Source organism: Schistocerca serialis, chromosome 9 (assembly GCF_023864345.2).
Source record: "Schistocerca serialis cubense isolate TAMUIC-IGC-003099 chromosome 9, iqSchSeri2.2, whole genome shotgun sequence".
NCBI lineage: Eukaryota > Metazoa > Arthropoda > Insecta > Orthoptera > Acrididae > Schistocerca > Schistocerca serialis.
In genome coordinates this window covers 211612496-211627620 of record NC_064646.1, presented here as the reverse complement: position 1 = coordinate 211627620, position 15125 = coordinate 211612496, and the positions used below count along the sequence as shown (strand labels likewise).

The following is a 15125-nucleotide window of genomic DNA, read 5'->3' as shown; positions in this document are numbered from 1 at the left end:
TCATGTCAGACCACCTTTAGCTTGTTGTAGTGCAGCAACTTGACATGGCATAGACTCAGCAAGTCGTTGGAAGTCCCCTGTGGAAATATTGAGCCATGTAGCCTCTATAACTGTCCATAATTGTGGAATTATTGCCGGTGCAGGATTTTGTGCATGAACTGACATCTCAATGATGTCCCATAAATGTTCAATGGAGTGCATGCCGGGTGATGTGGGTGGCCAAATGATTCACTCGAATTGTCCAGAAAGCTCTTCAAATCAGTTGTGAGCAATTGTGGCCCAGTGACATGTTTGGGAACATGAAGTCCGTGAATGACTGCAGATGGTCTTCAGGTAGCCAGACATAAATATTTCCAGTCAACAATCGGTTGAGTTGGACGTGAGGACCCAGTCATGTCCATGTAAATACAGCCCCCACCATTATGGAGCAACCACCAATTTGCACAGTGCCTTGTTGATAACTTGGGTCCAGGACTTCATGAGGTCTGCACCACACTCAAACCCTATCATCAGCTCTTACTAACTGAAATTGGAGAATCATCTGACCAGGCCACAGTTTTCCAGTCATCTAGGGTCGAACCAATATGTTCACAAACCTAGAAAATTCACTGCAGGCGATGTCATGCTGTTAACAAAGGCTCTCACATTGGTCATCTGCTGGCATAGTGCACTAACGCCAGATTTGACAGTACTGTCATAACAAATACGTTAGTCATATGTCCCACATTGATTTCTGTGGTTTTTTCACACAGTGTTGCTTGTCTTTTGGCACTGACAACTCTACACAAACACCACTGCTCTCAGTCACTAAGTGACTGCATTGTCCATAGTGAGAGGTAATGTCTGAAATTTGATATTGTCAGTGCATCCTTGACACTGTGGGTCTCAGAATATTGAATTTCTTAAAGGTTTTTGAAATGAAATGAAATGTCCCATGCATGTAGCTCAAATCCTTTTCCGTAAATCACATGAGTATAGATGAGAGCTATGACAATGCCCTGCCCTCTTATACCTTATGTATACAATACTGCTGTCATCTGTATATGTGCATATTGCTATCCCAAGACTTTCATCACCTCAGTATATATTTGGTGTGAATGAAGACTGCAGATGCTTTTCGCAGCAGTAGACCAGTATTGTACGTTATGTTGTATCTTTTGCTGATGATAAAAATTGTTTTTTCAGAAAGATACCTTAAAAGTTAAAAAAACATGGATTTGTGACAGTAAATTATACTTACAGGGGCAGTAATTACACAGGCCAACGACGGAAAAACTTTTTTGCTGAAAATACCTTATTCTTATGGTTTTTAGGGTGGGAAATCCAAATATGATTCTTAAAAAACTGTTTCACCCACCTTTTTTTTCACATTTTACAGTTAAATTTATTCGAATTTTTAAAGAATTTAACAGCTTTTATATAGTTAAAATAATTTAAAAAGGAGGTGTAATGAATGTAGATGATGTTGGTAACACTGCTGAAAAACATTTGCTGGCAAAAAAAGGTTGATTCTATTTTTGTGTTAACAGATGGTGTTTTGTTTACAATCAACCTAACCTCACTTTCCTGTTTCCTGTACGTGTGCTCAGTACAATGTCTGATCATGGTTGTAAAACCTCTGCTGACAGTTTTTGTTATATTTGTGGTGAATTTGTGATTAAAAAACACCAAAGATATATTACAGACTTTGTGAAAAAGGTTTATCTATCATATTTTGGATCTAAACTTTGTGATCAAGATAAATCTTTGGCGCCACATAAGGTATGTTATGTGTGTGTTGAAGATCTGAGAAAATGGCCCAAAAAGGAGAAAAAAGCATTTGGATTTGCTGCTCGTATGATATAGAGGGAGCCAAGAAATCATTCCGATAATTACTACTTTTGCAGTGTTGATATTACTGGTCATAATTCGAAAAACAAGAAGGTAATAAGCTACCCTACCTTCCGTCTGCCATTCGACCAGTAGGGAATGGTGTAGATTTGCCGGTTCCTGAACCACCAGGTGATTTAAATTCTATTCCAACAGAAGTATTTTGTGCTGTACAATCTGATTTAGATGAACCAGATGATGATGAATTCCATTGTAATACAGAAAAGTCTAGAGCCCAAATTGTTTACTCAGACCAAGCATAACGATTTGGTTAGGGATGGGGGCTTAATGAAAGAAAAAGCTGAATTGCTTAGCTCTAGATTAAAAGAAAAGAACTTACTGGCAGTTGGAACTGGCATATACATGTATAGAAAGAGAGAGCAGCAATTTTCCAAGTTTTTTCAACAAGACGATGATTTAGTTTACTGCTCAGACATTCCCAGTCTGATGAATGACTTTGGTATTGAATACAAAAAGGAAGACTGGAGGCTGTTTATTAATTCATCCAAAACTAGTTTAAAGGCTGTTTTATTACACAATGGTAACATGTATGCATTTACACCTGTAAGACATTCTGTACATATGAAAGAAAGCTATGAAAACCTAGAAATAGTGCTAAATAAAATAGGCTATTCTGCTCATTGTTGGATGATATGTGGCGATCTAAAAGTAACATCCATGCTCCTTGGTCAGCAAGGTGGCTTTACCAAATTTCCATGTTTCTTATGTGAATGGGACAGTATGGCTAGGGATCAACACTGGTGCAGAAAGAACTGGCCTGTGAGGTAGTCTTTAAAACCTGGTGAGAAGAACATTCTATGCAAAAACCTAGTAGATCCAAAAAACGTTCTTCTACCACCTCTACATATAAAGTTAGGCCTGATGAAAAAGTTTGTAAAGGCTTTGCCTAAAGATGGACCATGTCTTAATATCTCTGCCAAAAGTTTCCACACCTTTCAGAAGCTAAACTAAAAGAAGGCATCTTTGGTGGACCTGACATTAGAAAATTGATGTTTGATGTTAACTTTGAATCCGCAATGACCTTAAATGAGAAAGAAGCATGGGTATCATTCAAGCAAGTCATTACAAAGTTCTTAGGACATGAAAAAGATCCAGAATATGTTTCTATTATAGCTACAATGTTAAAGAAGTTTAAAACTTTAGGATGTTTAATGAGCCTGGATGTTCACTTTTTGAACAGTCACCTTGATTACTTCCCGGACAATATGGAAGATGTTAGTGAGGAGCAAGAAGAGTATTTTCACTAGGACATTAAAGTGATGGAAAAACACTACCAAGGCTGCTGGAACACCATCATGATGCGGGACTACTGTTGGTCACTTCACCGAGAAGTTCAGCAAGCGACTCATCGTAGAAAAAGCTGCACAAGAAGCTTTAATGAAAAAAGAGAAAGAAACTGCAAACCAATTCCAACTGACAAGTGAAACCTCTATTAACACATATCATTGTTTTAAGTAGCTTACTGTAAATACAAACCATGTTTATGTTGTAACAAAGCATTTCATTAATTTCCCCATTTACCCTATAGCACAGGATTTTTATACTATATAATAAAAAGCATATTGCTTGAAAACTGTGGGTGATACAAAAAAAACTAATGCTAGATTTGGAGTCAGCTCATAAAAATCTATAAAGATCAGCTATCAAAGTTAAAAAAAAACATTTTTCAAAAACATTTTTTGTTGGCCTATGTTATACATTTTGTTTACATAAAAACCAGTGTTTGTGAATATGTGAGAAATAAATAAATAAAAATACTACTTTGTTAAAGTAGCCTTGAGTTCCGTCAAATTTCTAGTTGTTGATTACTTTACTTTTTGATTGTTGTCTGTAACAATTAATTTATGGCTGCTGTTTTCAGAAACTATTTTAACCTTGCTTACATTTACATTTCCTGCAGATCTCCAAAAGCTGGCGTGAATCAGGCAGGAGATTTTGCGGAAGTGGCATACTTTGTTCTGAAAAACCGTTGCGGAGAAGGAAAGAAATTTACTGTGGAAGATGTGAATTCCCGTCTTGATGCACTGGCTCAGAAACATGCAGCTCATGATCCCAGTATGTATTAATAATTTGTTCATTTTCTGTTGCAAATAGTTACAGTAGGACAGAACTATATATGATGATGTAAGTAATTTTAATGCTAAGGAAAGTCTAGGATGGAATAACAACTATATTATGAAAAGGATACATTGCTGGTCACCATGTAGAGGGGATGATGAGCCACAGACAGATATGATGAATACCTTTTAGCTTTTGGGCAAAAGGCCCTCTTTTGAAATAGAGAAAGGACACAAATTCACACAAGCACAACTCACACACAGGACCACTGTCTCTGGCCGCTGAGACTTGACTGAGTCATAACTGAGCCAAATGGGAGCAAGAATCTGGTGGGGCGGTAAGGAGGAGACATGGGGCAGAGAATGGTGGATAGCAGGGTGGAGTTGGGGGAAGGCGTGGTGCTGCTTGTGGGACCTTGCATGGACTGATGGGGACAGGGTAGGAACTGCTAGTTGCAGTCAGGAGGTTTGAGGAGGGAAGGTGAGCAGGAGAGGAGAGAAGTAGATAAGGGGAAAAGAACTGATTGATAGGATAGAAGGCTATGTTGTGCTGGAGTGTGAGCAGAGAAGGGGATAGGTAAGTGGAGGACAGGGATTAGCACAGCTTGAGGACAGGGGGGTTATGGGAATTAAGGATACATTGTGGGAAGAGTTCACACCTGGTTAGTTCAGAAAAGCTGGTGTTGATAGGAAGGATCTAGATGGCACAGGCTGTGAAGCATTCATTGAAGAGAAGCATATTGTGTTGGGCAGCATGTTCTCTTTAGGCCACAGTTTGTTGGTGGCTGTTCATGTAGACAGACAGCTTGTTAGTTGTCATGCCCATGTAGAAAGCAGTACATTGGCTGCAGCTTGTGGATTGTAGTTCACATGAATGATTTCACAAGTTCTTTCATTAACAACCTTGAATTCTTTAACCAAACTTGATACTTTGTCATGCATCACAAACCCAGTGCCAAGTTTATGTTTACCTACACACCCACCATAAAATAGTACATGTCCATCTCCTTTATGAGTACCCTCACCTGTCCATCTTGTCTCGTATACTGCCACCAAGTCCAGTTTATATTGCTTAATTTCTGAGACCTTAGCCTGGATGGTTCCTGGTCTATACAAACTGTGAACATTCCAACATCCAAAATTAAAATTTCCAATTTGTAGGAAATTTTTCCTTTGCACTTTTTGCCTTCCATTGTATTCATCCATGTCTGAGGCAAGTTTAATAAAAAGAAGACTTTATTAAGTGTTAGGTTTGGAGTACACATTTCTGAAAAGATTAGAAACTTAGCTGCCTGTGTTTCCAATCTCTCTCTATAAGAAATGTGCAGTGATACGGTAATTTTTGAATGGTATGTGGGATCTGAAACCCAAGATTTGATGTCTAGCATCCTTACATTCCCAACTAATATGTCTTCATTAGCCAGTCCATGTGTGCTGCAGATCCATATACTCCAGAAACTGCTCCCCTTGTGGTTCACAAGTTTCAGATCTTAATGCGTCCAGCTTTGCCAATGATTCGAATTCACCAGAGCAACAACAAAATGAACACTCATTTCAGAGCCACCCTACAGTTTCAGTCTTCATCATTATGATTATGTTTAATGAAATGTTAGGTGGTCTTCAGCCTGTCTTTAGAGGTCATGTCTAAGTAGCAGCCTCTCTGGCACACAACACCAGCACATCTGGAGCTGATAAACAAACCCACTATCCACTAGACAGTCCCCAAGGGAAACATTAAACCTGAAGCTGTAGTTATGAATAGCAGTTACACTCAGGGGTGCAGTGACATGCCAGCACAAACTGCAGTGTATATGTACCACTTAAAGTTACTCTTTCATGGATTTCATTATAGCCTTTGATGGTACATATCTGTGCACATCAAAATTTTCCTTTTCATTAAATATTCTAAAAACAAGACCAGAAAGAATTTCAAAATTTGTAGAAATGATAACCAGCCATTGTGATTGACAGGCAGGAACTTTTTTTAAGAGAAATGTAATAAAAGTAGCAATACTGTAAATAATTGTATTTATTCTCATAATAGTATATAACACAGTACTACAATGGGTAAAAAATAGTTTTATTTATGAGTAATGTTAAATAAATTGGTCTTGTCAGGTGACAATGCAATAGCTGCTTCTTTCTTGATATGAATGGAATCTCACATGCACACATATTGGGAGAAAAGGCATGAATATACACACATGACTCTTCTTGTGTATGAGGCAATCATAGATACACAATGACAAGGTGTACTGTGCACATTCAAACAGTGTTGGACTGATTGTTGACAACACACTTCACAAGGGTGTAAATGCACTGAGAAGCTGTTGTCAGTATGCCAAATTGTTTAATTAGATGTGTGCAAGAGAGTACAGAGTGAATACTCATGTTATGATTGTTACACACTCCTATACAACAAATACTTTTCTCCTTAGTGATTAATCACCCCAGAATATGATGCCAGTATACATTAGTAAATGAAAGTAGGAAGTTTAAGTCACATTTTGACATTTTCACCTCCAAAATATGATCACATCCAAAAACGTTGCAGAGCTTAGATGTTTAAGGAGACCTGTGACATGTGGCTTCCATTTCAGGTTGTTATCAAAATAAGCACAAAAGAATTTAGAATATTTTGTCTGATTTGCCCTAATGCATTATTTCTATTGGTGTAATCAGACACTGTGTAATTTTGAATTACATTTCCAATTTCTGAAGGTACTCCATAAGGCTTGGTTATAATACTTGCACCATCACCAGTGAGAGCTATTTCTGCATCTTTAATATGTGATGAAAGATCATTTGTATAAATAAGAACAGGAGTGGACCCAGTATGAATCATTATGGTTCACCTGTAGTGTTTAATTCCCATTCTGTACGTGCTGTTTCATTATGTACACTCCCAGATTTCATGAATGCAACACACTGTACCTTTAATTAGAAAGGGTCAAAACCCATTACCAGCAAGATCTCTGATATCATACTATATGAACTGCTGTAAAAGAATAGTGTGTATGTTTATTCTCAGTTTCAAATGTAATGACTAATAGTTATTGATTTCTGCCCCTTAAGTGTATTTATGTTATGATCGTAGTAGTTGGTGCAGTTGTGTTTAATGATGGAACTGAAGTTCCTCAACATATGTGGAACTCCTGTAAATGAGTAAGAAGAATTTCTTCTGTAACACTGTCTGTATATTGTTCCATGAAATATAACTACATCTTCTATAAACAACTTTACAACATAGGGAACATCATATAAGAGTGTATGTGTCAGTTTGACAGCTCATTACATGAATGAATCTTGTACAAGTTTCTTCTGCTTCTGCATGGATCTCTTGCAGTATTGTTACTGGGGACTTACTGTGTTGCAACAACTTGAGATTATTATTCATGGAGTGTGTACAAAGGCCCATGCAGGTACTTCATCTTGTGGGGTTACTGCATTCACTGCCCCACTTCAAAAACATGGCATCCCTCTGTACACTCATTACATGCAAAAATACATAGCAAAACCTCCAAACAGTGTCATAAGTACTAAATCACTATATTGTTTACAGTACACAAGTATCATTCATTGGCTAGGTGGACAGGGGAAGAGGAGGAGGAGGAGGAGGAGGAGATTAGTATTCAACATCCGGTCAACAATGAGATCATTAGAGACAGAGAACAAGTTCAGATTAGGGAAGGATTTAGGAGGAAAGTGGCTGTGTCCTTTCAAAGGAACCGTCCCAAAATTTGCCTTAAGTAATGTAGGGAAACCTTGGAAACCTAAATCAGGATGGCCGGTTGTGAGTTTCAACATTGTCCTCGAGTCCAGTGTGCTATCCACTGCACTAACCGCTATGTAGACGTATGATTACACATTAATATATTGGACTAAAATGTAACACCACAAACTACACAGTCAGATGCTTTTGACATGCCACAGAAAATACTAGATGGCAGTATTTTGTCATTTAAATTTTGTGTAAGCTGATTTGCGAACAAAAAATAACTTGTTCTTTGGAGAGAGCCCTTTTAAATTGAAATTGAGACACACTGTTTTGAGAGAAGTGTTTTATATTTCGTAACATACATAATCCTTTCCAGTACTTTCCAGGAGAAGGTAAGTACTGAGGCTGGTCAGTAATGATTAATTTCTGACTTATTGCCTTCCTTGTAAAGATGTCTGACAGTAGCATATTTTGGTCTGTCTGTTGCATGTTATAGTGATATCTTAAAAAATGGAGCATGGTAGAAATGCACAACTCAAAAATACAGTGCTGGATATTGTTAGAGAATACATCTATCTTGGCTAGCTTGGAAGTATGCTGGAAGACCTAAGATCAAAAACTTCTGATGCACCAAGCAAGACTGGTGAGCATATGGAAGATATCCAACTATCTTCGGGACAAAAATGCCAGTGACAGAAAAAAAATAGCTTTTATTGGATTCTTGACTTACGACTGTGGGACCTGGACAGTTTATGAGTACACAAGAAGGAAACTTTGAACTGTGCAGTGAGGCATGGGAAGTTCTATGTTAGTATTTATGATGAAAGATGAAAATTCTGACAAAATACATCAAATCAGTTACTAAATGGGGGCAGCCTGGAGATAAAAGCCACTATGATATGGCAATCGACCAACCCTGTTGCCAGAAGAAATGGTGACCATTGAACATAGCCGGTGCTGGAATGGGGTCCAAGAGATGGACACAGACCACAAGGAAGACTGCTAAACCAATGGGACAAAGATTTGTGGAATATCACTGAAGTCAACAGCCTGAATATCACACAAGACTGTTCCTCATGGAAGATGATGTTGCAGACATATGTGAGCTCAGTGCCTGGAGGGATCACATGTTTCTAGTGGGAGGCTGTGGGTGCTTGCATCAATGCTGCCAGTACCAGTCATGTGCCAGAGGTGAGTGCCAAACATCCAAGTGCTGTGTGTGAGGTGGGTGGGTTGGCCAGCTGTCAGTAGACAAGCTTCTCCTGACAGTAAAATGTGTCATAGCCTTTAGGACGAAGACTATGCTGTACTCCGTAACATCTCACTACTTTGGATGGGTGTGACACCACAACTGTTTACATCTTTTAACTGAAGTAGTGGGAAAATAGTTGCGAAAATGCGAAGTGTCTTAGAAAAATATAAACTTTTGGAATCTGATAATAAGCCTCTGTTTTGTGTTGTGTTATGAGTTCTTTCATATCGCAAAGGTGGAAAACATCAGAAGTATTGTTGATGAATGCAACTGATGTAAATGTTCAGATCTTCATTACGAACACACACTTCATGTGGTTGCAAAGTGTGTATGCGAACAGAGTGCCATGTTTGTAACAATATATGAAAAGGATAGTTCCTATGAAAAGGATAGTTCCTAATCACCATATAGCAGAGGTGCTAAGTCACAGATAGGCACAACCAAAAGATTGTCACAAAATAAGATTTTGGGCAACAAGGCCTATGTCAAAAATAATAGGCGACACACACACACATACACACACACACGGGCAAACACAAATGCAACTCGCACACACACGACCACAGTCTCTGGCACCTGAATCAACACTACGAGCAGCAGCAGCAGTGCATGATGGGAGAGTCAAAGGAAGAGCTGGGACGGGGAGGGGGAGTGATAGCAGGGTTGGGCTGGGGGATGGTAATGTGCTGCTGAGGAGCGTGCGGGGACAAGATGAGGAGAGGGTAGGGCAGCTAGGTGCAGTCGGGAGATTAGAAAGAGGGGGGGGGGGGGGGGGGGGACAGGTTGGGGGGTAGCGAAAAGGAGAGAAGTAAAATGATTGTGTGTGTTCATAGAAAAGAGGGCTGTGTAGTCTGGAATGGGAACAGGGAATGGGCTGATGGGCGAGGACAATGACTAACAAAGCTTGAGGCCAGGAGTGTTACAGGAACATAGCATATATTGCAGGGAGAGTTCCTATCTGCGCAGGTCAGAGAAGCTGTTGTTGGTGGGAGGGATCCATATGGCACAGGCTGTGAAGCGGTCATTGAAATGAAGAATGTTGCGTGGGTTAGTGAGCTCAGCAGCAGGGTGGTCCAGTTGCTTCTTGGTCACAGTTTGTTGGTGGCCATTTATGTGGACAGGCAGCTTGTTGGTTGTCATGCCCAAATAGAGTGCAGCAAAGTGGTTGCTGCATAGCTTTTATATCACATGACTGGTTTCACACGTAGCCAAGACTTTGATGGGATAGATGATGTTTATGACCGGATTGGAGCAGGTGGTGGTGGGAGGATGTATGGGACAGTTCTTGCATCTAGGTCTACTATAGGGATATGAGCCATTAGGTGAGCGACTGGGAGCAGGGGCTGTGTAGGGATGGAGAAGTATATTGTGTAGGTTTGGTGGATGGTAGAATACCACTGTGGGAGGGGTGGTAAGGATAGTGGGCAGGACATTTCTCATTTCAGGCCTCTTCCCTATTCACATTCCAGCACTACACAGCCGTCTACTCAACCATGCACCCTGTCTTTTTACTTCTCTCCTTTTCTACTATCTCCCCCCTCCCAAACACCTCCCCCTGCCCTCTGTTTAGCCTCCCAACTACACTTAACTGCCCTACCCTCTCCCTACCTCATCCCTGCATGCTCCCCAGCAGCGCATTACTGTTCCTCACTCCTACCCCCTTCTCTCTCGCCCTCCCCACCACAATCTCATCCTCACTCCTACCCAGTTACCTCTCCCATCATGTACTGCTGCTGCTCTTAGTGTGGCTTCAGCTGCCAGAGACTGTGGTCATGATTTTTGTGTGTGTGTGTGTGTGTGTGTGTGTGTGTGTGTGTGTGTGTGTGTGCGTGTGGTCTACTTTTGACAAAGGCCTTGTTGGTTGAAAGCTTATTTTGTGGCAATCTTTTTATTGTGCCTATCTGTGACTCAGCATCTCTGCTGTATGGTGAGTAACAGCTATCCTTTTCATAAATTGTTATGTTCCATCCTGGGTTTTCCATTGTTTGGATACATAATTTACATTTATTAATCACATGAACAGATTCTAAGAGTTCAATCAAAACTGTGGAATGTAATCTTATGATTAACATTAATCATTATAATTGGGCTCGTCAGTTCTGTAAGAAGGATTACAAAAGTCAAGGAATTTGAATAGTTACTAAATCTGTTGTCAATACGTGGTAGTCAAGTTTTACAGTTTCTTGGGGTTATTCATAAGACAATAAATGTTATCACAACTCATCAAGTAAATTGTTGTTATTACATGTAAACTGGTAGTTTGAATGCCAATGCCCACAGCTCTCTAAATTTTTCAAATATAAAAGCTAGTTTGAGTACTGAATAGTATTTTGTTCAATTGCATGGGGAGCTGGGTAAGGTAATAATTATAGATCATCCACATAGGACATAAGCACTTCCAATAATAGTCTCTTCTGGACATTATGTTTATGGAAAAATAGACTATGATTGTCTGTGGAGAGTCTAGTATAAATCTTGTGAGTGAATCTGCTTCTAAAGAGCTCTTTCTTAACGTATTACACAGCTTCAGCATGTCTCTTTTCATATGTAGTCTCACAAGAATAACAAATAGAACATCAAGTTTTATGTGTTGTTGTCTTCAGTCCTGAGACTGGTTTGATGCAGCTCTCCATGCTACTCTATCCTGTGCAAGCTTCTTCATCTCCCAGTACTTACTGCAACCTACATCCTTCTGAATCTGCTTAGTGTATTCATCTCTTGAGCTCCCTCTACGATTTTTACCCTCCACACTGCCCTCCAATGCTAAATTTGTGATCCCTTGATGCCTCAGAACATGTCCTACCAACCGGTCCCTCTGTACTGTCAAGTTGTGCCACAAACTCCTCTTCTCCCCAATTCCATTCAATACCTCCTCATTAGTTATGTGATCTACCCATCTAATCTCTAGCGTTCTCTAGCATCACATTTCGAAAGCTTCTATTCTCTTCTTGTCCAAACTATTTATCGTCCATGTTTCACTTCCATACATGGCTACACTCCATACAAATACTTTCTGAAATGACTTCCTGACACTTAAATCTATACTCGATGTTAACAAATGTCTCTGCTTCAGAAACGCTTTACTTGCCATTGCCAGTCTACATTTTATATCCTCTCTACTTCGACCTTCATCAGTTATTTTGCTCCCCAAATAGCAAAACTCCTTTACTACTTTAAGTGTCTCATTTCCTAATCTAATTCCCTCGGCATCACACGACTTAATTCGACTACATTCCGTTATCTTCGTTTTGCTTTTGTTGATGTTTATCTTATATCCTCCTTTCAAGACCCTGTCCATTCCGTTCAACTGCTCTTCAAAGTCCTTTGCTGTCTCTGACAGAATTACAATGTCATCGGCGAACCTCAAAGTTTTTATTTCTTCTCCATGGACTTTAATACCTACTCTGAATTTTTCTTTTGTTTCCTTTACTGCTTGCTCAATATACAGATTAAATAACATCGGGGACAGGCTACAACCCTTTCTCACTCCCTTTCCAACCACTGCTTCCCTTTCATGCCCCTCGACTCTTATAACTGCCATCTGGTTTCTGTACAAATTGTACATAGCCTTTCGCTCCCTGTATTTTACCCCCGCCACCTTCAGAATTTGAAAGAATATTCCAGTCAACATTGTCAAAAGCTTTCTCTAAGTCTACAAATGCTAGAAATGTAGATTTTACTTTCCTTAATCTACCTTCTAAGATAAGTCATCTAGTCAGTATTACCTCACGTGTTCCAATATTTCTACGGAATCCAAATCGATCTTCCCCGAGGTCGGCTTCTAACTGTTTTTCCATTTCTATGTAAATAATTCGCATTAGTATTTTGCAGCCGTGACTTACTAAGCTGACAGTTCAGTAATTTTCACATCTGTCAACACCTGCTTTCTTTGAGATTGGAATTATTATATTATTCTTGAAGTCTGAAGGTATTTCTCCTGTTTCATACATGTTGCTCACCAGATGGTAGAGTTTTGTCAGGACTGGCTCTCCCAAGGCTGTCAGTAGTTCTAATGGAATGTTGTCTACTCCCAGGGCCTTGTTTCGACTTAGGTCTTTCAGTGCTCTGTCAAACTCTTCACGGAGTATCATATCTCCCATTTCATCTTCATCTACATCCTCTTCCATTTCCGTAATATTGTCCTCAAGTACATCGCCCTTGTATGGACCCTCTATATACTCGTTCTACCTTTCTGCTTTCCCTTCTTCGCTTAGAACGGGGTTTCCACCTGAGCTTTTGATATTCATTCAAGTGGTTCTCTTTTCTCCAAAGATCTCTTTAATTTTCCTGTAGGCAGTATCTATCTTACCCCTAGGGAGATAAGCCTCTACATCCTTACATGTGTCATCTAGCCATCCCTGCTTAGCCATTTTGCACTTCCTGTCGATCTCATTTTTGAGACATTTCTATTCCTGTTTGCCTGGTTCATTTGCTGCATTTTTATATTTTCTCCTTTCATCAATTAAATTTAATATTTCATCTGTTACCCGAGGATTTCTACTAGCCCTCGTCTTTTTACCTACTTGATCCTCTGCTGCCTTCACTATTTTATCCCTCAAAGATATCCATTCTTCTTCTACTGTATTTCTTTCCCCCATTCCTGTCAATTGTTCCCTTACGCTCTCCCTGAAACTCTGTACAACCTCTGGTGTAGTCAGTTTATCCAGGTCCCATCTCCTTAAATTCTCACCTTTTTGCCGTTTCTTCAGTTTTAATCTACAGTTCATAACCAATAGATTGTGGTCAGAGTCCACATCTGCCCCTGGAAATGTCTTACAATTTAAAACCTGGTTCCTAAATCTCTGTCGTACCATAATATAATCTATATGATACCTTCTAGTATCTCCAGGATTCTTCCATATATACAACCTTCTTTTATGATTCTTGAACCAAGTGTTAGGTATGATTAAGTTATGTTCTGTGCAAAATTCTACCAGACGGCTTCCTCTTTCATTTCTTTCCCCCAATCCATATTCACCCACTATGTTTCCTTCTCTCCGTTTTCCTACTCTCGAATTCCAGTTACCCATGACTATTAAATTTTCGTCTCCCTTCACTACCCGAATAATTTCTTTTATCTCACCATACATTTTATCAATTTCTTCATCATTTGCAGAGCTAGTTGGCGTGTAAACTTGTACTACTGTAGTAGGCATGGGCTTCGTGTCTATCTTGGCCACAATAATGCGTTCACTATGCTGTTGGTAGTAGCTTACCCACACTCCTATTTTTTTTATTCATTATTAAACCTACTCCTGCATTTGATTTTGTATTTATAACCCTGTATTCACCTGACCAAAAGTCTTGTTCCTCCTGCCACCGAACTTCACTAATTCCCACTATATCTAACTTCAACCTATCCATTTCTCTTTTTAAATTTTCTAATCTACCTGCCCAATTAAGGGATCTGACATTCCACGCTCCGATCCGTAGAACGCCAGTTTTCTTTCTCCTGATAATGACGTCCTCTTGAGTAGTCCCCACCCAGAGATCCGAATGGGGGACTATTTTGCCTTCGGAATATTATACCCAAGATGACGCCATCATCATTTAACTGTACAGTAAAGCTGCATGCCCTCGGTAAAAATTATGGCTGTAGTTTCCCCTTGCTTTCAGCCATTCGCAGTACCAGCACAGCAAGGCCGTTTTGGTTACTGTTGCAAGGCCAGATCAGTCAATCATCCAGACTGTTGCCCCTGCAACTACTGAAAATGCTGCTGCCCCTCTTCAGGAACCACACGTTTGTCCGGCCTCTCAACAGATACCCCTCCGTTGTGGTTGCACCTACGATACAGCCATCTGTATCACTGAGGCACGCAAGCCTCCCCACCAACGGCAAGGTCCATGGTTCATGGGGGTAGGTCAAGTTTTATAGAGAACATATTTTCAAACATGGATGCTGCTGGGATAAAAATTAGAAATGCTGATTTGGGGTTAGCTAAATAATTCTCTCATATGTTCAATTCCTGTTGTATCTGTGATAGAAATTGATGTGTTATCTTTCTTGTAGAAGATTACTTCTCACCATATACCAGAGATGCAGAGTTGCAGATAGGCACAACAAAAAGACTGTCACAGATAAGCTTTCAGCCAACAAAGCCAGTGTCAAAAATAGACCACACACACACACACACACACACACACACACACACACAAATGCAGTTTCTGGCAGCTGAAGCCACATTGCAAGCAGCAGCAAATGATGGGA

General features: G+C 39.8%; 1 protein-coding gene across 4 annotated transcripts in view; it reads left to right on the top strand.

Moving 5' to 3' along the window:
- The window catches only part of LOC126418689 (DNA ligase 4), a 302986-nt gene that overhangs the window by 93668 nt on the left and 194193 nt on the right, over positions 1–15125 (top strand). For all 4 annotated transcript variants that reach the window (XM_050085584.1, XM_050085583.1, XM_050085582.1 and 1 more), the window contains exon 4: positions 3791–3945. In XM_050085584.1, the coding sequence (XP_049941541.1) occupies positions 3791–3945 (155 nt within the window). The remainder of the gene's footprint in view (positions 1–3790; positions 3946–15125) is intronic.